At 47.4% G+C, this 27,350-nt stretch overlaps 1 protein-coding gene across 5 annotated transcripts in view; it reads right to left on the bottom strand.

Moving 5' to 3' along the window:
* tlk1a (tousled-like kinase 1a) overlaps positions 1-27,350 on the bottom strand; it is a 279,213-nt gene that overhangs the window by 29,577 nt on the left and 222,286 nt on the right. For all 5 annotated transcript variants that reach the window (XM_072475834.1, XM_072475818.1, XM_072475826.1 and 2 more), the window contains 3 exons: positions 26,812-26,903; positions 26,631-26,720; positions 21,277-21,446 (listed from right to left, as the gene is read on the bottom strand). In XM_072475834.1, coding sequence (XP_072331935.1) covers positions 21,277-21,446; positions 26,631-26,720; positions 26,812-26,903 — 352 coding nt within the window. The remainder of the gene's footprint in view (positions 1-21,276; positions 21,447-26,630; positions 26,721-26,811; positions 26,904-27,350) is intronic.

Below are 27,350 nucleotides of genomic sequence, written 5' to 3'. Positions count from 1 at the left end.
GAATAGTGACAGGGCTCAGAGCCATTGCAGTATCCAGTGCCTTCAGCTGTTTCTTCCTATCACATGGAGTGAATCGTATTGGCTGGATACTGGCATCTGTGATGCTGGGGACCTCTCGGAGGAGACAGAGATGGATCATCCCCTCAGCACTCTGAAGATTATTGTGAATGTTTCAGCCTTATCTTTTGCATGATGTGCTGGGCTCCCCCATCATCAAGGATGAGGATATTTGTGGAGCCTCCTCCTTCAGTGAGTTGTTTAATTGTCCACCACCATTCACAACTGGATGTGGCAGGACTGCAGAGCTCAGATCTAATCCGTTGGTTGTAAGATTGCTTTGGGAAGTCTGTCACTTGCTTCTTAAGTTGTCTGGCATGTAAGTAGTCTTGTGTTGTAGCATCATCAGGTTAACACCTCATTTTTCCTGCTGCTGCCCCTGGCATATCCTCCTGCTCACTTCATTGAACCAGGGTTGGTCTCGTGGCATGGTGGCAAGGGTAGGATGGGGAATATGCCGCCATTAGGTTACAGATGGTGGCTGAATACAATTCTGCTGCTGCTGATGGCCCACAGCCCCTCATGGATGCTAAGTCTGGAGTTCCTAGATCTGTTCTGATTCTATCCCATTTAACACGATGGTAGTGCCACACAGTATGGGAGGGCATCCTCAATGTGAAGATGCGACTTTGTCTCCACAAGGACTGTGCAGTGATCACTTTTACCAATATGGTCATAGACAGATGCATCCGTGGCAGGCAGGTCGGTGAGGGTGCGGTCCAGTGTACTTTTCCCTCGTTGGTTCCCTCACCAACTGTCGTAAATCTGTCTAGAAGTTATGTCCTTTAGGACTCGGCCAGCTCACTCAGTAGTGTTACTACCAAGTCACTCTTGGCAATAGTACTGAAGTGTCCCACCAGAGTACATTCTCTGCCCTTGCCACCCTCAGTGCTTCCTCCAAGGGGTGTTCAACATGGAGGAGTACTAATTCATCAGCTGACAGTGGACGGTACATGGCAATCAACAGGACGGTTCCATGCCCACGTTCAACATGAAGCCATGAGACTTCATGGGGTCCAAAGTAAATGTTGAGGACACCCTCCCGACTATATACCACCTGTGCCGCCCCCTCTGCCAGGTCTGTCCTGCCGGTGGTACAGGATATACCCAGGGATAGTGATATTGGTGTCTGCAACGTTATCTGTAAAGTATGATTCCGTGAGTATGACAATGTCAGGCTGTTGCTTGACTAGTCTGTGAGACAGCTCTCTTAATTTTGGCACAAGCCCCCAGATGTTACTATGGAGGACTTTGCAGGGTCGACAAAGCTGGGTTTGCCGCTGTCGTTTCCAGTGCTTAGTTCGATGCCGGGTGGTCCGTTTGGTTTCTTTCCTTTTAGACTTTGTAGAGGTTCTGATACAGTGGTTTGCTAGGCTACTTCAGAGGGCATTTAAGAGTTAACTACATTGCTGTGGATCTGTAGTCACATGTAGGCCAGACCAAGTGAGGACTGCCAGCTGGGTTTTATTTTACGACAATGATTTCAGGATCACCGTTAGACTTTTAATTCTAGATATCTATTGGATTCAGTTTCCACAAACTACTGGGGCAGGATTCTAACCCGGGTCCCCGGAGTATTATCCTGGGCCTCTGGATCACCAATCCAGTGACAATACCAATACGCAACTCTTATTTACATAACCAGACACTACAGAATCCTGTGGTGGAGGGGGATCTGGGTGTCCTTGTACATGAATCACAAAAGGTGAGCATGTAGGTAATTAGGAAAATAAATGAAATGTTAGCCTTTATTGAAAGTGGGATGAAACATAAAAGTAGGGAAATCTTGCTCCAACTGTACAGGACATTAGAATCATAGAATTTACAGTGCAGAAGGAGGCCATTTGGCCCATCGAGTCTGCACCGGCTCTTGGAAAGAGCACCCTACCCAAGGTCAACACCTCCACCCTATCCCCACAACCCAGCAACCCCACCCAACACTAAGGGCAATTTATCCACATTTATTCCACATTGGTAGGACTGCATCTGGAGTAGTTACAATTTTGGTTTCCTTACTCGAGGGAGAATATGCATGCATTGGCAACAGTTCAGAAAAGGTTCACTAGATTGATTCCTGAGATGAAGAAGTTACCTTTCGAAGAAAGGTTGAGCAGGTTGGGCCTATACTCATTGGAGTTCAGAAGAATTAGAGGTGACCTTATTGAAACACAAGATTCTGTGGGCTGTACAGGGTAGATGCAGAAATTACGCTTCCTCTCATGGGTAAATCTAAAACCAGGAGTGGGGGTAATTAAAAATAAGGGGCCTCGACTTCCGGTGGCAGCTATGGAGGAGTAAGTCGCACTTTTGATGGCTCCCGTTCTGGTTGGACGTTTGGACCTTTTTTCCGGTTTAATTTGTAGGTTGAGGCAGCTGGGCACTGTTTCCTCGCATTGGTTTATGGAAAAAAGGATCAGAAGTGTGCGAAAGGGCAGAAACAAGTAGCGAGCTGTGTTGGCTGCAAAGGGAGACAGTATGGCTGAGGGACGGACCCCTGGAGTGGCAGCTCAGCGACCAACGGACCCAGTGATGCATGCCATTCAGGATGGTTACGCCAGACAGAAGCGGGAATGCCTGGACCCGATCAAAGTATCAATTGATCGCCTAGAGAGCAGACTGGACGCCCAGGACCGGGTGATTCAGAAGGTGGCGAAGGGCTGCTGAAACAAGAGGAGCACCAAACAGCAGTGGAGCTGGAGGTGGGGATGCTTCGGGAACAGCAGAAAAGGCTCTTGGAGAAGGTGGAGGACCTGGAGAACCGGTCCTGCCGGCAGAACCTAAGAATTGTCGGGCTCCCGGAGGGACCAGATGCTGGTATGGTCGAAAAGCTGCTGGGTGAGGGGGCATTCCCCCGGCCGCTGGAGGTGGACAGGGCGTACTGGGCACTTGCCAGGAAGCCGCGGGCGTGGGACCTTCCGAGAGCGATGGTGGTGAGATTCCACAGGTTTCTGGACAAGGAATGTATTCTGCGGTGGGCCAAGCACACGTGGAGTTGCAAGTGGGATAACAGCATCCTGCAGGTGTACCAGGACCTGAGCATGGAGGTGGCGAGGAAGAGGGCAGGCTTTAATCAAGTCAAGGCGATTTTCTTTAAGAAGCAGGTGAAGTCTGGTCTGCTGTACCCGGCGCGTCTGTGGGTTACGCATGAAGACCAACATCATTATTTTGAGTCGCCCGACGAGGCGTTGGACTTTGCAAAAAGAAAAGGACTGGTGGGAGTTCTTTCTTTTCTCCCACTTGGTTTGTTGGTGGAGTTTTGGTTGTTTTTTTCTTTTTGTTGTTAAATTGCCTATGCCTTCTCGTATCGTTTTGTGCTCTGTTTAGGGGAAAAGGAAAGGCGGGGGGGGGGTCAATTTTCCGTTTTGTCTTTGGTTCTTTTTCGGGGTAGATGTTGGTAATGTTCCTTTTGTGTTTTATCTTGTGTGTTTATATTGTTGTGCACTTTGCTGGGATGGAGACTTGCCTGTCTGGGTATTGGTGGGTGGTGCTTTTGTTATTTGTGTTTTCTTGCTGCGGGGTGTTTGTTTGGGGATTGTTGGATGAGGGAACTTGTTTACAGGAGTGGGGGGAGTTAAGCGAGGGAACAATGGGTGGGAGACTTCTTGGCACCAGAGGCGGGGTTCACCAAGCTAGCTGGGTGAGCTAGCTCACGGAAGCGCAGTGGGGGGTGTGTATATACTTAGTTTATTAGCTGGGTTGAGATTTAGAGTAGTGTTGCTAGGGGAGGGATGGGTTCTGCTGACGTGCGACGGAAGGTCACTGAGGGGGTCGGGGCTGCCCCGGGGCGGGCTGGAGGAGGTGCGGCGCATGGGCTAGAGGCGGGCCCAAGAAAGGTGATGGCTGACCGGCGTGGGGGGGGGGGGGGGGGGGGGGGGGGGAGGAAACGGCAGGCACTTTGCCCCCCAACTAGGCTGGTCACCTGGAATGTCCGGGGGATAAATGGGCCGGTAAAGAGGGCACGTGTGTTTGCGCATCTGAGAAGACTGAAGGCAGACGTGGTGATGCTGCAGGAGACACATCTTAAAGTAGTGGATCAGGTCAGGTTGAGGAAAGGTTGGGTTAGTCAGGTTTTCCACTCGGGGCTGGATTCAAAGACCAGTCATGCTGCCCGACTAAACTACAATCTTCTACACGTCCTGGGTCCGTATCCCTCTATTCCCATCCTATTCATGTATTTGTCAAGATGCCCCTTAAATGTCATTATCGTCCCTGCTTCCACCACCTCCTCCGGTAGCGAGTTCCAGGCACCCACTACCCTCTGCGTAAAAAACTTGCCTCGTACATCTACTCTAAACCTTGCCCCTCTCACCTTAAACCTATGCCCCCTAGTAATTGACCCCTCTACCCTGGGGAAAAGCCTCTGACTATCCACTCTGTCTATGCCCCTCATAATTTTGTAGACCTCTATCAGGTCGCCCCTCAACCTCCGTCATTCCAGTGAGAACAAACCGAGTTTATTCAACCGCTCCTCACAGCTAATGCCCTCCATACCAGGCAACATTCTGGTAAATCTCTTCTGCACCCTCTCTAAAGCCTCCACATGCTTCTGGTAGCGATTACTGTGTATAATAAATGTGCTTTGATTTAAATTTTACTAATCGGTGTATTGGATTATTGATCATTACTTGGACTTGAACCACGTGGCGGTATCATAAAGATACCTGGCGACTCAAGAGCAAAGGTAATAAAATAGACCAATTGAACGAAGGCAAAGTTAGCAACATTATTTGGCGACTCCGCCGGGACCCGATCTAGAAGTGGAAAACCACTCCGGGAGAACCCAGAATTTGAATTAGAGATCCAATTGGAAACAGAAAACCACAAGTGTTCAAGCAGTTCTGATCAATACTCATAATTTGGAAGTGTGTGCATGCATGCGTAACTAACAGGGCGAGAAGGTAAAACTGATAGATTTTTTGTTGCGACAAAACTGTCGGAAGTTTGTATTTCAGAAAGTAGCGAAAGCCGTACCCGTATTTACAGCACCGCCTTAATACCCCTGTCCCAAATTTGAAGAGCAGCATTCGGATTAAAACCCCTGTCCCAAATTTGAAGAGCAACATTCGGATAGGAAAGATGGCAATGCAGGGCCTAATGAACCCAGAGGAATTTGCGGTTGCAGCGACCAGCAGCAGTAGAGTGGGACAAAGTCCCATTTGGGAGGAAGAGATCAGGAAATATCTCAAAGGGAAAGATGGCCCCTTTGGAATGAATTCTGTGACAACGAGGAATCAGGTCCCGGGAGTATAGGGCATACTTGGTGGGAGAACCTGAGCGAGATCCACAAAAAGAGCTTAGGGAAAGCTTGCAAGCCGATGGCAATCGTGTCCTGCTTGGCACAATTGCGAGGCACAGAGGAGGTTGTCAGGATGCTCCGGAAAGAAGTTGACGGCATACATCGAATGAGTAAGGTCGATGTAAGCGAGGTAGAAAAGGAGAATTTAGAATTGAGAAGGAAATTGGCAGCGAAAGATGTAGAGGTGGAGGATGCCAAAAGGGCACACCAGTCTTTCTGGCGCACTTAAGCAGCTTCCAGTCTCAATATGAAAAGACCTATCAGGACACGCAACGTGCAGTCCTGGTACGTGAAGAAACAGAAAAGCAGGTAGAGGCATTTCAGAGACAGTGTAGTGACCTCAAGGCAGCATTAAGAGCACTCCATGCTGCCACCACAGAACAAAGACAAAGCACGCTAGATCACGCAAAGTGCCGGAAGCAGATTGCAGAGCTGCAATCGTTGCTTTCTGTTCAGAAAGATTTCCAGGAAACCTTTGGAGAAAATTAGATCAGGAAGACGGCCCTGATTGGGAAGAATTGAACGAAACAGCGCAGAGATATGTTCAGGGAACATGTGCGCAGGGAAAGCCACAAAAAAGGAAAGCGCCCCAACCCCCCACACAGCAGATAGTTCAAGCTCCAATGAACCCAGATACCATCCACCGCACAGCCACATCGGACGATGCGGAATTTCTATACTCCACCCCCTTAACAGTGACCCAATTACGGGATGCGTGTGATAAGATCACACCGTTCCTCCCCGCCTCAGACCCCCACCATTTCTTTGCCACAATTAAGCATCAGGCGACCATGTACGGCCTGGATGAGCGAGAGCACGTAAAGCTCACGGTTTTAAGTTTAGACCCTTCAGTAGCAGCAGCCCTTCCCGACCCACAGAATGTAGGAGGAGGCACCCTTGCAGAAATGCATACCGCAATCCTGGATGCGATCGGGTATAACCGGGGTGACCCCGCAGATGGCCTCAACAAATGTAGGCAAAAGAAATCCGAGCACCCCACAGCGTTTGCTGGACGCCTGTGGATCCACTTTGCAGCAGTCTTTGGAGACTTAGTCCGTGCCCATTTGTCCCCAGACAACATGGCCAAATGGACCCGCACCCTTATCTCCCATGCCACAGAAACAGGACAGAAAGCTTGCACGAGTTATGATCCCTCAGAGGAGGCCCATAACGAGAAGTGGGTAGTGAAAAGATTGTCCCGCGCTTGGGAGCAATCTATACAGAGCAAACCCGCAGTTAAGAATACCGAGGAAAAGCAGGCCAGCGCAGATATGCAGGCAGTAAAAACAACACACCACAACCCCGCATGGGTGAATGAGGGAAAGAACAGCCAAGTCACAGGAATGTTACAACTGCGGACAGTTGGGACACTTCGCAAGAGAGTGCAATGCCCCTAAAAAGCCACAGAGAGCCCAGCAGACGGGCACTCTAAGTAAGAATAAGACAGAGCCCATTCATAGCGTTAGCGCCCGTTCAGATCAGACGGACTTGACCGGAACGGACTGACGGTGTACGGGCTCCCCCAGTTGGGTCTGCGACACCCTTTGGGATAGGTCCGGACGACCGGTAGTTGCAGCGAAAATTCGGGGACAGCCCATCGAATTTCTCTGGGACACAGGAGGGTCCCGCACCACAATAAATTCCTCCACCATGTTCCAAAAAGACACGTGGCCCACTACAGCCACTATCACCCAGGCGGCTTTACAGGCCACTCACAGCAGGGACACATCACAGCCCCTGTACCCATTCACATCGGTAACATCACCACCAAGCACCCCGTAGTTTTAGTTGATCTGCCCCACACAGCAGAATACATTCTGGGAGTCGATTTCATGAATTCCCACAATCTTTCATTTGATCCAGTCAACCAGTGTGTCTGGAAGATGGCAAAATCCGCAAGAGCCCCCGCAACGCTCAACATAGGAGAGTACACAAACAAAATTAGCGCCGTAGGCGAATTTTGGTTCAACCCGACCACGCTTAGTACGGACAAGCAGGTTAGGGCAGTTCTGCAAAAGAACAGGGCAGCATTCGCGACCCACAAGCACGACTGTGGACGGATGACTGTCTCCGTACAAATAACAGGACCTGACCCGAGACCCCAAAAACAGTATGGATTTCCCCAAGAGGCAGAGGGAGAAATCTCAAAGGTAATAGAAAGCTTATTAGAGCAGGGCGTACTTAAATCAGTAGCCTCCACTAATAATGCCCCGATTTGGCCAGTGAGAAAGCCCGATGGATCACGGCGACTGACCATCGATTACCGGGAACTCAACAAAATCACCCCCGCAGCAGCCCCCACAGTAGCAACAAGTCCTGTGACCATGCTCAAGCAGGGACTCAATTCCCGATTCTTTACGGTTTTGGATGTCAGTAATGGATTCTGGTCCATTCCATTGGCCAAGGCGTGCCAGTACAAATTTGCCTTCACCTTTAAAGCACAGCAGTACACGTGGACATGCCTGCCACAAGGCTTCCACAACTGCCCCTCCATTTTCCACTGACAGCTGGCAAATGGTTTAGCCACATTTTCTCACCCCGAATGTCTGGTACAGTATGTAGACGACCTACTGCTGCAGACAGACACCAAGAGCACATGGAGCTTATGTCCGAACTCCTGGAACTCTTACACTCAATCGGTTGTAAAGTCAACCCCAAAAAGGCCCAGATTTTGGAAGATAAAGTGATATATTTGGGAACAATTATCACACATGGTAAATGCGAGATCGAGCATAAAAGGATTGACTCGATTGCTAAATTGCCCCTTCCGCAGAACGTTTCAGCCCTCCGGTCGTTTTTAGGACTGGTTGGCTACTGCCGAAACCACATTGACGGTTTCGCCAGCAAGGCAGCACCCCTCTCAGAGCTCCTAAAGAAAAGAGCACCCTGGGAATGGCTTCCGCAGCATACGGATGCTGTGGACTCTTTAAAACAGGCACTCATAGCAGCCCCCGCACTACAAATTCCAGACCCACTTTCCCCTTACGCCATAGAGGTAGCGACCACAGACCGCACCCTTTCGGCTGTGCTCCTCCAGGAACGGCACGACCAGTTAAGGCCCCTAGCTTACACCTCCAGAATTTTAGATGCGGTGGAGCAGGGATTTTCAGCCTGTGCGAGGCACCTGCTCGCAGTATTTTGGGTAGTGCAGTATTTTTCCTATATCACCGGACTGAACCCCATCACAATTCTCACCGAACAAACCCCCACCCAACTTTTACTGGATAGACGACTCAAGGACGGTACAGTAAGCCAGATTAGAGCAGCTAGATGGACCCTTCTCTTGCAGGGACGGGACATCACTGTTAAAAGGACAAGGACGCACACCTATTTAGCCGACAATTTACAGTACCCCGGAACCCCCCCCCATGAATGTGAGATTATCTCTCCACACCACAACACAGGCCCCTTTATCGCTAAAACACCCCCCAGAAAGATAGGTAGTTCAACCCAGAGCCCCCAGCACACAGACACGTGTGAGCCCATAAAGATCTATGTGGATGGATCTTCCACAGTCTTGGATGGGAAGCGCAGAACAGGTTGCGGTATCTATGTCGAGGACGCGCAGGGACGCGCCCTTGAGGAAATATCATTAAAACTTCCAGGCCACTTAGGCATGCAGGCAGCAGAACTCGCGGCCATCGTGTATATAGTGGAACACCCAGATTCCTGCCCCAGCCCAGCAGACATGTACTCGGACAGCCTCTATGTCTGCAACAGCCTCACGGAATTTCTGCCCTGTGCAAAGCAAGAGGATTTGTTTCTGCAGACGGAAAACCCCTCCCCTCAGCCCCATTGCTCCGTCACATTTTAGAGCGAGCCCAGAACAGGACTTTTGGGATAATCAAAGTTCGCACTCACCATCGTTCCTCCCCCCCGGAAATGTAAAAGCAGGCGCACTGGCTAAAGCAGATTCCAGACGTGGACATTTTTGGACACCCCCCGAAGGCGCACCAGTGAGTGCAGTTCAGGTCTCACAGGCAAAGATCGAGGATCTAGTAGAGGCCCAGAAGCAGGACAACAATCTCAGGGAGATTGTAAAAGGAAAATATCCAGCACCCTATGAGGTTCAAAAATGCACTGACCACACATGACGGTGTGATGTTAAAAGACAACCTTTATGTGGTTCCTGAACAGGACAGGAATCAACGGATGTGTTTGTTCCATGACGGTCATGGACATCAGGGAATCGATCCCACTACAGCCCATCTCAAGCAGCTTTGTTGGTGGCCAAATTAAAAGGAAGATGTAAACCATTACATAGAGAATTGTCTTATCTGTGCCCAGAATAATCCGGACAGATATGCCAAAAAAGCTCAACTCAGCCACACCCGACCAGTTAATGGCCCCTGGACTAACCTCCAGATTGATTTTATAGGACCATTGCCCCCTTGCAGGAATGGCTATAAATATGTACTTGTGGTAATTGACACATTTACGAAATGGGTGGAAGCATTCCCAGCCCGCACAAACACAACAAAAACCACAGCCAAGATTCGGACTCCCCCGCAGCATTGAATCCGACCACGGTTCCCATTTTATGGAACGTGTCATGCAGAACATCCTCATATTTGGCATCACCCAAAAATTTCACATAGCATACCACCCACAGTCGAGTGGTATCGTGGAGCGCATGAATCGGACCCTAAAATCCACCCTCAGAAAAATGGTCCAGCAGAACAACACCACTTGGGACTCAGTCCTCCCTTTGACGCTGATGTTGTTGCGTAATACAATTTCTACTTCCACAGGTTACACCCCACACACCCTCATGACCGGATGCCCCATGAAAGGCACAGAATATTTGTTAGGTTTAGACTTGACCAGCCCGGAAGTGACGGCCCTCACACACGAGAAAGCAGTGGAACCATTAGTTGAAAATGTTAAAACGGCTCAGCCAGCAGCCGTAGTAAAATTGGGCACCAGAAAGAAACAGCAAGGCTTGTTTCGACAAGACAGTGCATGCGACTGAGTACAGTATAGGACAGCAAGTTATGCTCTCTGTATATAACCCCAGCACATTCCTGCCCCCAAAATAGAACATAGAACGATACAGCGCAGTACAGGCCCTTCGGCCCACGATGTTGCACCGAAACAAAAGCAATCTCATCTACACTATGCCATTATCATCCATATGCTTATCCAATAAACTTTTAAATGCCCTCAATGTTGGCGAGTTCACTACTGTTGCAGGTAGGGTATTCCACGGCCTCACCACTCTTTGCGTAAAGAACCTACCTCTGTCCTATTTCTATTACCCCTCAGTCCCCTCGTGCTAGCCATTTCCATCCGCGGGAGAAGGCTCTCACTGTCCACCCTATCTAACCCCCTGATCATTTTGTATGCCTCTATTAAGTCTCCTCTTAACCTTCTTCTCTCTAACGAAAACAACCTCAAGTCCATCAGCCTTTCCTCATAAGATCTTCCCTCCATACCAGGCAACATCCTGGTAAATCTCCTCTGCACCCACTCCAAAGCTTCCACGTCCTTCCTATAATGCGGTGACCAGAACTGTACGCAATACTCCAAATGCGGCCGTACCAGAGTTTTGTACAGCTGCAACATGACCTCATGACTCCGGAACTCAATCCCTCTACCAATAAAGCCCAACACTCCATAGGCCTTCTTCACAACCCTATCAACCTGGGTGGCAACTTTCAGGGATCTATGTACATGGACACCTAGATCCCTCTGCTCATCCACACTTCCAAGAACTTTACCATTAGCCAAATATTCCGCATTCCTGTTATTCCTTCCAAAGTGAATCACCTCACACTAATTTAAACTCCATTCATTGACCTACATTAAACTCCATTTGCCACCTCTCAGCCCAGCTCTGCAGCTTATCTATGTCCCTCTGTAACCTGCTACATCCTTCCGCACTGTCGACAACACCACCGACTTTAGTGTCGTCTGCAAATTTACTCACCCACCCTTCTGCGCCCTCCTCTAGGTCGTATATAAATGATTTGGAGGAAAATGTAACTGGTCTGATTAGTAAGTTTGCAGACGACACAAAGGTTGGTGGAATTGCGGATAGCGATGAGGACTGTCGGAGGATACAGCAGGATTTAGATTGTTTGGAGACTTGGGCGGAGAGATGGCAGATGGAGTTTAATCCGGACAAATGTGAGGTAATGCATTTTGGAAGGTCTAATGCAGGTAGGGAATATACAGTGAATGGTAGAGCCCTCAAGAGTATTGAAAGTCAAAGAGATCTAGGAGTACAGGTCCACAGGTCATTGAAAGGGGCAACACAGGTGGAGAAGGTAGTCAAGAAGACATACGGCATGCTTGCCTTCATTGGCCGGGGCATTGAGTATAAGAATTGGCAAGTCATGTTGCAGCTGTATAGAACCTTAGTTAGGCCACACTTGGAGTATAGTGTTCAATTCTGGTCGCCACACTACCAGAAGGATGTGGAGGCTTTAGAGAGGGTGCAGAAGAGATTTACCAGAATGTTGCCTGGTATGGAGGGCATTAGCTATGAGGAGCGGTTGAATAAACTCGGTTTGTTCTCACTAGAACGAAGGAGGTTGAGGGGAGACCTGATAGAGGTATACAAAATTATGAGGGGCATAGACAGAGTGGATAGTCAGAGGCTTTTCCCCAGGGTAGAGGGGTCAATCACTAGGGGGCATAGGTTTATGGTGAGAGGGGCAAGGTTTAGAGTAGATGTACGAGGCAAGTTTTTTTACGCAGAGGGTAGTGGGTGCCTGGAACTCGCTACCGGAGGTGGTGGTGGAAGCAGGGACGATAGTGACATTTAAGGGGCATCTTGACAAATACATGAATAGGATGGGAATAGAGGGATACGGACCCAGGAAGTGTAGAAGATTGTAGTTTAGTCGGGCAGCATGGTCGGCACGGGCTTGGAGGGCCGAAGGGCCTGTTCCTGTGCTGTACATTTCTTTGTTCTTGTTCTTTGTCGTTGATAAAAATGACAAACAGCAACGGCCCCAGAACAGATCCTTGTGGTACGCCACTTGTAACTGAACTCCATTCTGAACATTTCCCATCAACCACCACCCTCTGTCTTTCAGCTAGCCAATTTCTGATCCACATCTCTAAATCACCCTCAATCCCCAGCCTCCGTATTTTCTGCAATAGCCTACCGTGGGGAATCTTATCAAACGCTTTACTGAAATCCATATACATCACATCAACTGCTCCACCCTCGTCTACCTGTTCAGTCACCTTCTCAAAGAACTCGATAAGGTTTGTGAGGCATGACCTACCCTTCACAAAGCCATGCCGACTATCCCTGATCATATTATTCCTATCTAGATGATTATAAATCTTGTCTCTTATAATCCCCTCCAAGACTTTACCCACAATAGACGTGAGGCTCACCGGTCTATAGTTGTCGGGGTTGTCTCTACTCCCCTTTTTGAACAAAGGGACCACATTTGCTATCCTCCAGTCCTCTGGCACTATTCCTGTAGCCAATGATGACATAAAAATCAAAGCCAAAGGCCCAGCAATCTCTTCCCTGGCTTCCCACAGAATCCTAGGATAAATCCCATCAGGCCCTGGGGACTTATCTATTTTCAGCCTGTCCAGAATTGCCAACACCTCTTCCCTACGTACCTCAATGCCAACTATTCTAATAGCCTGGGTCTCAGCATTCTCCTCCACAACATTATCTTTTTTCAGAGTGAATACTGACGAAAAATATTCATTTAGTATCTCGCCTATCTCTTCAGACTCCACACACAATTTCCCATCCCTGTCCTTGACTGGCCCTACTCTTACCCTAGTCATTCTTTTATTCCTGACATACCTATAGAAAGCTTTTGGGTTTTCCTTGATCCTACCTGCCAAATACTTCTCATGTCCCCTCCTTGCTCGTCTTAGCTCTCTCTTTAGATCCTTCCTCGCTACCTTGTAACTATCAATCGCCCCAACTGAAAACTTCACACCTCATCTTCACATAGGCCTCCTTCTTCCTCTTAACAAGAGATTCCACTTCTTTGGTAAACCACGGTTCCCTCGCTCGACACCTTCCTCCCTGCTTGACCGGTACGTACTTATCAAGAACACGCAGTAGCTGTTCCTTGAACAAGCTCCACTTATCCAGTGTGCCCAACACTTGCAGCCTACTTCTCCAACCTATCCCCCCCAAGTCATGTCTAATGGCATCATAATTGTCCTTCCCCCAGCTATAACTCTTGCCCTGCGGTGTATACTTATCCCTTTCCATCATTAACGTAAACGTCACCGAATTGTGGTCACTGTCCCCAAAGTGCTCTCCTACCTCCAAATCCAACACCTGGCCTGGTTCATTACCCAAAACCAAATTCAAAGTGGCCTCGCCTCTTGTTGGCCTGTCAACATATTGTGTCAGGAAACCCTCCTGCACACATCGTACAAAAAACGACCCATCTAATGTACTCGAACTATATCTTTTCCAGTCAATATTTGGAAAGTTAAAGTCTCCCATAATAACTACCCTGTTACTTTCGCTCTTATCCAGAATCATCTTCGCCATCCTTTCCTCTACATCCCTAGAACTATTTGGAGGCCTATAGAAAACTCCCAACAGGGCTACCTCTCCTTTCCTGTTTCTAACCTCAGCCCATACTACCTCGGAAGAAGAGTCCCCATCTAGCATTCTCTCCGCCACCGTAATACTGCTCTTGACTAGCAGCACCACACCTTCCCCTCTTTTGCCTCCTTCTCGGAGCTTACTAAAACACCTAAACCCCAAAACCTGCAGCATCCATTCCTGTCCCTGCTCTATCCATGTCTCCGAAATGGCCACAACATCGAAGTCCCAGGTACCAATCCATGCTGCCAGTTCTCCTACCTTATTTCGTATACTCCTGGCATTGAAGTAGACACACTTCAAACCACCTACCTGAACACTGGCCCCCTCCTGCAAAGTCAAATCTGTGCTCCTGACCTCTATACTCTCATTCTCCCGTACCCTAAAACTACAATCCAGGTTCCCATGCCCCTGCTGCATTAGTTTAAACCCCCCCAAAGAGCACTAACAAATCTCCCCCCTAGGATATTTGTGCCCCTCAGGTTCAGATGTAGACCATCCTGTCTGAAGAGGTCCCACCTTCCCCAGAAAGAGCCCCAGTTATCAGGAAATCTGAATCCCTCCCGCCTGCACCATCCCTGTAGCCACATGTTTAATTGCTCTCTCTCCCTATTCGTGGTGGGGCTGCCGTACTCCATCGCGGACAAAGTAAGCCCCTCCGTATATAAAATAAAGTACCCCAACGGTAAGACTGTGTGGTTCCATATAAACCAGCTGAAGGCATATGGAACACAGTCGAACCACGCACACCACGTCATGCTCAACGCAGCACACCACACCCCGCCCACAGCCAACGTAACCCGACCATCCCCCAACACGTCCAGCCCAGCCATGGACTCGACCTCGACTCCACCCCCGAAATATACACTCCGCCCTGGAACGCCCACAGACTGCAGCAGCAGAGACAGCGACTGTGACTCGGACGATAGCCACAGCACGCCTCCCTACTATCCCCATGCAACAGGCCCCACACCCAGCGATTCCGACTACGATCCAAGTGATCCCTTCATGATCACTTTCCTAAACAAACCCCACCACCGACCAACACTGACCAACACTGACGACCCCGATTCCGTCCCCACACAACTAGACACCCACTATTGGCACCGAGATAACTCGTTCCGACTCGTCCGCAACGACGAGAGCGACCCCACCTCACACTATGCAGCCCTTTCAGCCCTGATACACTCAGGAGTTTGGCACCCGGGAGAAGATGACGACCTTGGGTCTGACTCCCATACCGAGAACCCCTTTGCGACCCTGTTCGCAACCGAGAATGGAGGTGCCCAGATGATGTTTTAAAGGAACCGCTTGGGAGAGGTGATGTCCTTTCAGATGGAACATGCAGAATGTTTTATGTTGTTTGTAAGTTTGTTAAATGTTGTTTGTCAGACAGGAAAAAAAAATTTCCACGGCCCCACGCCTATTCGGCCGAAACCTGAGGACTTGCCTACAGAGACTCACTATTGCCAGGCACTAGTTCCGCGGAACTAGCGTGTCTGCAAAGACTTGTTCAGGTACCAGACGCCCGTTTGTAACTGCCCTTCTGGTTCGAAGGTAGAACCACTACTGCAGCCCCACCACGATGACTACATTTCTTGCCCGTTCTTGTCGGTTGCTCAGGCAGTGGAGAAACGGCTTGGGACCCGCCCTGCCTGGGAACCCCCCCCCCCCCTCTGGTCAACTATGCTCGGGTAGGGGAGACACGGCATTGGTAGCCGTCCTACCCGGGGACCCCATCCAACTCTTACCCTTCGCGGCCCATACGCACCTCATTTCGGAAATTTTAGTTCAAAAAGTTGTTTTGTTTCAGGTAACCCTTAGGTTGCCAACCACATGCTATTTACATCCTGAAATATTTGTATGGTAAACTGCGCAGTCTGCGAGATGGCTCGCACTGGTTCATTATTTGTAGGTGTGTCTTGTCCTAAAATACGATTTTTGAAAAAAAAAATTTTTTTTTTTTAAATGAGGGAGTCACACAGTGACCAATTATAAAGGGAATAATTGGCACCAAAGGACAGACAGACTATCATACGAGATATTAAACAAAGATAGTTACAGACACTATGCTCGTTTCCACAGAACTCCAGAAGCTCCAGCACCGGAGAAGAGAAGGAAAGAGAAGGGCCATGAGGACTTCCTTCACATGGATCATCACCATAATAATGGACTTTTGGTTGCGAGTGAACACGAACCCCATGACTTCAAGCCCCCCAGACGTTAATGTTTCACTTCCCCGCAGTACCCAGAGCCCAGTCACCAGCAACACCACATCATCTTGGTGTGCCAGGTTTATAACCTGGTACTCCCTGTCCTATGTAATAGAAACCTTCCTGGTATTAGCGATACTCTGCTGCATCGTGCAGATGCAGGTATATAGGATCAGATCCCCTATTTTCGGATACGACCAGACCCCCGACCCCCGCGATCTATAATAAAGAGCATTCATTTGCGGTTTTATTGTAAATAAAGAAATGTAAAGCACTGTTCATGAGCAAATTGTACGATCCTGAGCTTGACTGCCAAGTCAGGAAAAATGTGTATAAACTGCTATGATTTTGTTTGTATGGTTGAGGAAGTTAGGATAATGAAATGTTTAAGTGAGTGTAGTAAGAATAGTTAGAGGTTCCCAGTTTTATTGTTTTGTAATGCATGTCCCTGTCTGACATAGCGCCCTTAGAATAGTCAGTTAAAAATGTTTTGCATAGCTATGGTCAGTGCAGAGGCCATGAAGGAAGTGCCCCCCCCAGGTCAGGGAATGGAAAGCAACATAGTTGTGATCTTTCACGCTTCGCATTAGGATCACAAGGAGGGGATGTAGCCACTTACAATGGCCAACTCTGTAACATAACACCAGCCATCTGCATACTAATGAGAAATCCCCGGGAACAATAAGCAACATTTAGACACACAAAGCAAAACCACACTCTTCAGCGCCAGCAGGAGCCTACACAAAAGGAGACGAACGACCACCTCAAGACCGCCCATCGATCAGGGAACCGCTCCAGCATTGGAGAAAATCGAACCAAGCGATTGGGACAAAGTCCAATCACTTGGGACCAGGTACAGGGTCCGCCCCGAAAGGTGGGAAGCCCCTGGGAACTATAAGAATTGAACCCCAAGCTCAAATCGCTCTCGCTTCAACTCTTCACCACCGCTTCTCCAGCTCTTCATTCTCCAGCAGCTGGTCGAAACTGTAAGTCTTACTTCAACGCTCGCTACGAGATAGGCGCTCCTAGCTATCAATCTGTACCAACTTCGAATCCCGCAGGCTCAGAACCCGAACAAAAGGCCATTTGTTTCCCTGACCTGGTGGGCCAGTTCCAAGTTAAGTATAGGCCTGTTAGTTGTAGAAGTAGCTTAGACGTAGAATTTGTGCATGAGTAGCGATTACTGTGTATAATAAATGTGCTTTGATTTAAATTTTACTAATCGGTGTATTGGATTATTGATCATCACTCGGACTTGAACCACGTGGCGGTATCATAAAGATACCTGGCGACTCAAGAGCAAAGGTAATAAAACAGAGCAATTGAACTAAGGCAAAGTTAGCAACATTGGCGATTACGATTTTGGACCATGCTCCGCACTGGGTGGACCTGCAGGTCAGTATGGATAGCAACCATCACCCGCAATGGAGTTTGGAGGTGGGGCTGTTGGCGGACGAAGCGGTGTGCGAGAGGCTGAGGAAGTGCATGCTGAACTACCTGCAGGTAAACGGCACGGGGGAGGTCTCAGCAGCGGTGGTCTGGGAAGCGCTGAAGGCAGTGGCGAGAAGAGAGCTGATCTTGATCCGGGCTCACAGGGTCAGGACGGATAGGGCAGAAATGGACCGACTGGTAAAAGAGATTCTACGAGTGGATAGGAGATATGCGGAGGTTCCAGAGGCAGGGCTGTTAAGGGAACGCGGCTGCACGCGGAATTTGGTTTGTTAACTACAGGAAGGGAGTGGAGCAGCTCAGAAAGGCGAAGGGGGCGATTTAAGAGCACAGGGAGGCCAGTAGGATGCTTGCACAGCAGCTCAGAAAGAGGGAGGCAGCTAGGGAAATAGGGAAAGTTGTTGATGGGGATGGGAACTCAGTTGGGGACTCGGCAGGGGTGAGCAAGACCTTTCGGGACTTTTATAGTAGGTTGTACAGGTCCGAACCCCCTGTGGGGCCAGAGGGGATGAGGCGTTTGCTGGATGGGTTGACTTTCCCGAAGGTGGATGGGGAGCTGGTAGAAGGGCTGGGGGCCCCGATCGGGCTGGAGGAGATAATGGAGGGTTTGAAGGCCATGCAGTCAGGTAATGCCCCGGAACCAGATGGGTACCCAGTCGAGTTCTATAAAAGCTTCTCCGGAATATTGGGGCCGGTACTGTTGAAGGTCTTTAACGAGGCCAAGGAAAGAGGGGTTTTACCCCAGACGATGTCACAGGCCATGATCTCACTCATTTTGAAAAGAGACAAGGACCCGGAGCTGTGTGGTTCTTATAGGCCGATATCCTTGTTGAACGTGGATGCCAAACTGCTGGCCTCTAGGATTGAGGACTGTGTACTGGACGTTATAGGGGTGGACCAGACAGGGTTTGTTAAGGGTAGGCAGCTGGGGGCTAATGTAAGAAGGTTGTTAAACGTGATCATGATGCCCGCGGAAGGTAGGGAAGTTGAAGTGGTGGTTGCGATGGACGGGGAAAAAGCCTTCGACCGGGTAGAGTGGGATTACTTATGGGAGGTGCTGGAGCGGCTCGGGTTTGGAAGGGGCTTTGTTGATTGGGTTAGGTTGCTGTACCGGGCTCCAGTAGCTAGTGTATGGACAAATAGGACAATTTCGGAATATTTCAGACTACACCGGGGGACGAGACAGGGATGTCCCCTCTCCCCACTGCTGCTTGCGCTGGCGATAGAGCCGCTGGCAGTTGCTCAAGGGCCTCAAGGGGCTGGAAGGGGTTGGTCCGGGGGGGGAGCACAGAGTCTCGCTGTATGCAGATGACTTACTGTTGTATGTCTCAGACCCAATGGAGGGGATGCGGGAAATCATGGGGATCTGGTCGGTTTTCGGGGTACAAGCTTAATATGGGGAAGAGCGAGTTGTTTGTGGTTCAGCCGAGAGGCCAGGAGAGGCGACTGGGGGAACTGCCGTTTAGAGTGGTAGGGGACAGTTTTAGGTACTTGGTAATTCAGGTGGCGAGGGATTGGGACAGGCTACAGAAATTGAACCTGGCCCGGTTGGTGGACCAGATGAAGGAGGATTTCCAGAGATGGGATGCGCTCCCGTTGTCTCTGGCGGTAGGGTGCAGTCGGTAAAAATGATGGTCCTCCCGAGGTTCCTTTTTGTTTTCCAGTGCCTCCCCATCCCGCGGTCCTTTTTTAAGCAGATCAATAAGATTATCGTAGGCTGTGTGTGGGGGGGGGGCAAGCACCTGCGGGTGAAGAAGGCAATGCTCGAGCGGAATTGGGGAGATGGTGGACTGGCGCTGCTGAATTTCAGTAATTACTACTGGGCGGCTAACATAGCCATGGTTAGGAGGTGGCTGGTGGGGGGTGGGCCGGCGTGGGTGCGCATGGAGGTGGCTTCACGTAAGGGCACATATTTAGGGGCACTGGTGACGGCGCCACTGCGGCTCCTGCCTGGTACTCCACCAATCCAATGGTGGTGGCGGCCCTGAGAGTTTGGGGGCAGTGGAGGAGACATGTGAGAGCAGAGGGGGCGTCGGTGTGGTCCCAAATCTGCGACAACCATCGGTTTGCCCCGGGGAGGATGGGCGGTGGGGGGGGGGGGGGGGGGGGGGGGGAATTTAGCGGAGAGCAGGGATTGAAGATGGGGGACTTGTTCTTGGAAGGCAGCTTCCCGAGTATGAGGGTGCTGGAGGAGAAGTTTGCATTGGCTGGGGGAAATGGACTCCGATATTTACAGGCACGGGACTTCTTACGGAAGCAGGTATCAACCTTCCCACTCCTGCCGCTAAGGGGGATTCAGGATAGGGTGGTTTCTAGAGGATGGGTAGGGGAGGGGAGCGTCTCGGACATATATAAAGAGCTTATGGGTTCGGAGGACACGCAGACCGAGGAGCTGAAGCAAAAGTGGGAGGTGCTGGGGGGATAGATAGAGGGGGGCCTCTGGGCGGACGCGTTAGGAAGGGTCAATGCTACCGCAACACGTGCCAGGCTCAGCCTGATCCAATTTAAGGTTGTTCACCAGGCTCACATGACAGTGGCCTGAGTCTGGAGGTCGCGATATTTGGGGTATCGCAAGACCCTGGAATCCAGGAAGAGAGAGTGGCGGATGTTCTGGCCTTTGCTTCCCTGGTAGCCCGGAAGCGTATATTGCTGGCAGGGAGGGACTCAAAGCCCTCGAAATCGGAGACCTGGCTTTCAGACATGGCAGGCTTCCTCTGCCTGGAGAAAATTAAGTTCGCCATGAGAGGGTCTGTGCTGGGGTTCGCCCAGAGGTGGCAACCATTCGTCGACTTCCTCGCAGAGAACTAATAGTCAGCAGAAGGGGTGGGGGGGTGGGTTAGGTTAGCGGAGGTAAGGGGGGTAAGTAATGGCAAGACCTGCGGGAGAGGGTGGGGGAATTTGCACTATATATTTTTTTTTCTTGTTCGGTATATTGTTGATTTTGGTGCTGTTAAAATGCCAAAGAAATACCTCAATAAAACGTTTATTGAAAAAAATAAAATAAGGGGCCTCCTATCTAAAACAGAGATGTGAAATTTCTATCCTGAGGGCTGTTGATCTTTGAAAAGCAGTGGAGGCTAGGATACATTCAAGGTTGTTTTAAGACAGATTTTTGATTTACAAGGGAGTTCAGGGTTATGGGGGAAAGGCAGGAATGTGGAATTAAGGCCACAATCAAATCAGCCATACTATTATTGAATGGCAGAGCAGGTTTGATGGGTCAAATGGCCTACTCCTGTGTCTTAAGGTCTATGCATTTCCAAATGCTGAAATATACAGCAGTAATACATGATGGTCAAATGGGACCATTTCATACAGTCTAGACTTGCATATTAATAATGGCAGCTGTATTATAGTGGAGGGCTAGCAGCGTAAGCTGTTACATCCAGGAGAGGAAGGTCAAAAAAGATTAGAACATTCAAAAAGTCATTAATATTATGACTCTACAGGGCCTCAAAACAAAGTCCATCCCCAATACATTTTGGCATTCCTATTCTTTTACTTTCTGTATGGAATATGACGTTGCACATTTTTGCAATTTATAAGACATCAATTACCACAACAAATTGAATTTATTCTAATATTTTAATTAATTGAAAATCCATTTCAAAAACCATAAATCGCAATAATAAGGCTGAATTACATGTCAAAAGGCCGGACATCTGAACATCAGTTCACAAGTTAAAAAACTGACACACTGTAATGAAACTTACCAGGCTTTAGATCGTAGTGTATAATGGGAGGTTTGATCTCATTTAGATATCGCAATGCATTTGCTATCTGCATTACAATGGATCTTGCTTCCTTCTCAGACATCAGTTTGTGCTGCTTCAGATAGAAGTCTAAATCATTTCCTTCACAGTATTCTAACACAGTACAAAATCTAAGGAAAAACAATTTACATTTTATTACACAACTCCTTTATCAGCATGTTATGCAGATTCTGTGCTTGACACTATACCAATTTTCTTAAGTTTAGTTTAACTACATCAATTTTAAACTGTTATTTGGCAGCTTGCTCCTCTGGTGATAATTTTTTTTTATAACAGAGCGGGTGGAAACACCATAAAATGGCTATGTTTTTAGACAGATGAAGATGACTCATTTTTCAAGTAAGTCTTCGTAGCTGTTACCAATCATATTAAGCTGGTGGCAACACCAAGAATTCATCAAATTATTCCCATTACTTTGCAGTGACATCATGATGCAGTATCTTGACATCACTATTTTAGGCATCTATAATGCCAAACCAGCCTGCACATAAGGCAAGGAATATTGGGCCTCCACAATGCAGTTAGCTTGTAGACAGACCGGCCACATTTTACAAAACAGAATATAGGCAAGAGGCTGTTCAGTTAACACGCTCATGAAACCTTTGAAATATAAAATCACTTCATTTTTAGTTCTGTTGACGTTTTGACAAAATTGCAAGGATGAGTCTTTTTCAAGAGGCAGTTTATTGATTGTGAAAGGATTACTGCCATTTTAAAAATGGTGGACATTCAAGTTGCCACATAGTTCTCAGTTTCGACAGTCCACACACATCTATGCTGAATCAGCACAAGAGGACGGTTAGAGGGTTCAGGTGAGATTCTCAAAACTCCAGAAACATCAGCACATTATGCATAATAACTTGTCCGACCAGAGGAGGGCAATTATGCATAATAACTTGTCCGACCAGAGGAGGGGCAATATTGGATTTAGTACTTGGTAATGAACCAGGGCACTGGGGCTGGTTTAGATCACTGGGGTAAATCGTTGGCTTTGAAAGCAGACCAAGGCAGGCCAGCACATTCTGTGACTTTCACTTTAGTAATGGAGAGGGATAGGTGCGTGCAACAGGGCAAGGTTTACAATTGGGGGAAGGGTAAATACGATGTTGTCAGACAAGAATTGAAGTGCATAAGTTGGGAACATAGGCTGTCAGGGAAGGACACAAGTGAAATGTGGAACTTGTTCAAGGAACAGGTACTACGTGTCCTTGATATGTATGTCCCTGTCAGGCAGGGAAGAGATGGTCGAGTGAGGGAACCATGGTTGACAAGAGAGGTTGAATGTCTTGTTGAGAGGAAAAAGGAGACTTATGTAAGGCTGAGGAAACAAGGTTCAGACAGGGCGTTGGAGGGATACAAGATAGCCAGGAGGGAACTGAAGAAAGGGATTAGGAGAGCTAAGAGAGGGCATGAACAATCTTTGGCGGGTAGGATCAAGGAAAACCCCAAGGCTTTTTACACATATGTGAGAAATATGAGAATGACTAGAGCGAGGGTAGGTCCGATCAAGGACAGTAGCGGGAGATTGTGTATTGAATCTGAAGAGATAGGAGAGGTCTTGAACGAGTACTTTTCTTCTGTATTTACAAATGAGAGGGGCCATATTGTTGGAGAGGACAGTGTGAAACAGACTGGTAAGCTCGAGGAAATACTTGTTAGGAAGGAAGATGTGTTGGGTATTTTGAAAAACTTGAGGATAGACAAGTCCCCCGGGCCTGACGGGATATATCCAAGGATTCTATGGGAAGCAAGAGATGAAATTGCAGAGCCGTTGGCAATGATCTTTTCGTCCTCACTGTCAACAGGGGTGGTACCAGGGGATTGGAGAGTGGCGAATGCCGTGCCCCTGTTCAAAAAAGGGAATAGGGATAACCCTGGGAATTACAGGCCAGTTAGTCTTACTTCGGTGGTAGGCAAAGTCATGGAAAGGGTACTGAAGGATAGGATTTCTGAGCATCTGGAAAGACACTGCTTGATTAGGGATAGTCAGCACGGATTTGTGAGGGGTAGGTCTTGCCTTACAAGTCTTATTGAATTCTTTCAGGAGGTGACCAAGCATGTGAAGGTAAAGCAGTGGATGTAGTGTACATGGATTTTAGTAAGGCATTTGATAAGGTTCCCCATGGTAGGCATTTGCAGAAAGTAAGGAGGCATGGGATAGTGGAAAATTTGGCCAGTTGGATAACGAACTGGCTAACCGATAGAAGTCAGAGAGTGGTGGTGGATGGCAAATATTCAGCCTGGATCCCAGTTACCAGTGGCGTACCGCAGGGATCAGTTCTGGGTCCTCTGCTGTTTGTGATTTTCATTAATGACTTGGATGAGGGAGTTGAAGGGTGGGTCAGTAAATTTGCAGACGATACGAAGATTGGTGGAGTTGTGGATAGTGAGGAGGGCTGTTGTCAGTTGTGGATAGTGAGGAGGGCTGTTGTCGGCTGCAAAGAGACATAGATAGGATGCAGAGCGGGGCTGAGAAGTGGCAGATGGAGTTTAACCCTGAAAAGTGTGAGGTTGTCCATTTTGGAAGGACAAATATGAATGCGGAATACAAGGTTAACGGTAGAGTTCTTGGCAATGTGGAGGAGCAGAGAGATCTTGGGGTCTATGTTCATACATCTTTGAAAATTGCCACTCAAGTGGATAGAGCTGTGAAGAAGGCCTATGGTGTGCTAGTGTTCATTAACAGAGGGATTGAATTTAAGAGCCGTGAGGTGATGATGCAGCTGTACAAAACTTTGGTAAGGCCACATTTGGAGTACTGTGTACAGTTCTGGTCGTCTCATTTTAGGAAGGATGTGGAAGCTTTGGAAAAGGTACAAAGGAGATTTACCAGGATGTTGCCTGGAATGGAGAGTAGGTCTTACGAGGAAAGGTTGAGGGTGCTAGGCCTTTTCTCATTAGAACGGAGAAGGATGAGAGGCGACTTGATAGAGGATTATAAGATGATCAGGGGAATAGATAGAGTAGACAGTCAGAGACTTTTCCCCCGGGTGGAACAAACCATTACAAGGGGACATAAATTTAAGGTGAATGGTGGAAGATATAGGGGGGATGTCAGAGGTAGGTTCTTTACCCAGAGAGTATTGGGGGCATGGAATGCACTGCCTGTGGAAGTAGTTGAGTCGGAAACATTAGGGACCTTCAAGCAGCTATTGGATAGGTACATGGATTACGGTAAAATGATATAGTATAGATGTATTTGTTCTTAAGGGCAGCACGGTAGCATTGTGGATAGCACAATTGCTTCACAGCTCCAGGGTCCCAGGTTCGATTCCGGCTTGGGTCACTGTCTGTGCGGAGTCTGCACATCCTCCCCGTGTCTGCGTGGATTTTCTCCGGGTGCTCCGGTTTCCTCCCACAGTCCAAAGATGTGCAGGTTAGGTGGATTGGCCATTATAAATTGCCCTTAGTGTCCAAAATTGCCCTTAATGTTGGGTGGGGTTACTGGGTTATGGGGATCGGGTGGAGGTGTTGACCTTGGGTAGGGTGCTCTTTCCAAGAGCCGGTGCAGACTCAATGGGCCGAATGGCCTCCTTCTGCACTGTAAATTCAATGATAATCTAGGACAAAGGTTCGGCACAACATCGTGGGCCGAAGGGCCTGTTCTGTGCTGTATTTTTCTATGTTCTAACTTGGCACACTTGTACACTACCTCTGTGTTTTGGGTTGAGAAAAAGCAATACCTATGCGGTATCTTACTTAGTTATTTGCTAAATTATAGAACTTGTATTGAATACTCCTAGATTTAGACAAAACAGATATTTTTGTCTTTACATGGCTTTATGCACTTGTGCTGTTGCCACCTTTAATAACCTGTTTATCTGTACATCAAGGCCTCTACTCATTCGAGGCATCTGACCATCCTATATCCTCTTGCAGAACATCACAATCATCAGAAATTGCTCCTTAAATTGGCAAATTCCAACATTGCTCCCACAATTTCCACAACCCATACACAATAAAAGCAATAAGTTTGTCAGAGAAATATATTAATTTTTTGCAACCCTCACACAAAACGTGTATATCACAATACGCATTGAAACTTTTCTTCATTTACTGCATCATAATCTGTGTTAATGGGTACAGTTCCTCCTTTGGGTGTAATTAGTAACAAGGGCCAAACTTGCATCAATTTACAAAAGTGATCAGCAAGTTTTTGCTCAAACTTAATTGTATTTCACCAAACGCAAAATCTGCAATGAACCAGCACAATCGGGCAGTGTTTTGAAACAATTTTTAAAAACTTTTTAAAGCATATTCTGTGTTATATTCAAGATAGTTAAATGGGTGTAATTTGATTAATGAAACTGAAAATGGATTTATCCTTACTAAATTAGAACGATGATAGTCAAAAGCTTTTAAAACATTCCTATTTGTGTTTTTCTTCCCAAGACAACCACTTTCAAAGATCCTTAAATGAGCACAATTCGCAGAAACATCTAATGGTGATTAATTCATCCTATGAGGACATCGTCAGTTTTCAGGGCAATATTTAGGGTAGACAGGATTGTGGAAACTCTAGATGTGTTGAGCATTATTTAATTTCATGATCTTTTGCGCTGGCTATGTCTATTTCAGGTGAACGGTGTTGAAAAACAGCAGTCAAGTGGAAACTCCAAGCCAATATGTGGACTTTGCAAACTATGCAACAAACCTTACTTGAAATCTGCAGCGGTTGAACTGTAACTAAACCAATAAATGGGGTACGGTAACCAAATGATTCCCAACTGGAACCCATCATAATCAAAAACTACATTCAGAAATTCTCTTTAGCAAAACACCATGGCTGTGTTTGAGTTTTTTTACATGTAAAAAGGCAGCACCTTCTCAAAAGATTTTTTTTTCTGTTTTATTCAACATATGCCATCAAGGAAAGATAAATGACCCGAATCATGCTATTTAAATGTAATCTCACTACAAGGACCTTCAACATCCCACATAAAGAATATCAAACTGAAACTATAAAAGTATAAATGGGAACTGTTAAACTATTTTAGGCAGAATACTCAAATGTCTGCTGTACATAACTAAATTTTGACATTATGAATTTCTTTTCCTCATAATGTACTTATTAAATTATGATCTCAGAGGCTCATCTTCAGTTATTTGACTCCCCTTTAGTCTGACTCTCCATACAAGACAGGTTCTATAACTCACCGTTTCATTAATATATAATAGATTTTATTTAGGAACATAAATGTAAGCCACTGATTTCCACAGAAATGAAGCTGACCTTTTGCCTTTTTGAAGAATGGAACATATCATTCTAAAATCACAAAGCAGCATATACTTACGTGTCTGTATCCAGGGAGAAATAGTCGTACAACTTAACTATCCTGGGATGATCCAGTTCTTTGTGTATTCTGTATTCTCTACATGCATGCCTAAAACCAACAATTAAAATAGTGCATATAATTCTACTTCATACTGAAACTACAGAAAATAATGTTTGAAATATTAAGGATAAAGACATACTTGTGATAGTTTTCTTTCTTTTCTTCCCTCCAGTTTTTGTTCAGTTGATGGATCTTCACTGCTGCATACCGCTGTTCAATCAAATCAAAGGCCTAACCAAAAAAGTTTAAAACTGTACTTAGAAATGAAATTTGATATTATTTTGAGATGCCATTAAGTGTCAAAATACTCTTCTTTCAAGGCTTCAGATACATGTTTTTTATAGGCAAAAACAAGCCTCAATTACACTAGCCTCGAATAAGATCTCTTACTGATACAGTAAATCTCAACGTTACTTGCCAACAGTTAAGGCCATTATGCCAAATCATCTTACTCAAAGGCCACCATCAGGAATGCTCCCACACATTTGCTCCACAGAATGATGAGAAGTGGATCTGCACTTGAGAATCAGCAAGCAGTGATTTTTATTATGTCATTGTGGGCAGCTTATAAGCAGAAGCCAGGTATCCAGATGAAAAGAGCTGAAGGTATTACAAGGCCAAAATTCTACCAAAATAAATTGTATAGTTTTACTAAGAGGCCTTTCTCCTGTGGTATGC

This window comes from Scyliorhinus torazame, chromosome 2, assembly GCF_047496885.1.
Source record: "Scyliorhinus torazame isolate Kashiwa2021f chromosome 2, sScyTor2.1, whole genome shotgun sequence".
Classification (NCBI taxonomy): domain Eukaryota; kingdom Metazoa; phylum Chordata; class Chondrichthyes; order Carcharhiniformes; family Scyliorhinidae; genus Scyliorhinus; species Scyliorhinus torazame.
This window is presented reverse-complemented; position numbering and strand designations above follow the sequence as displayed.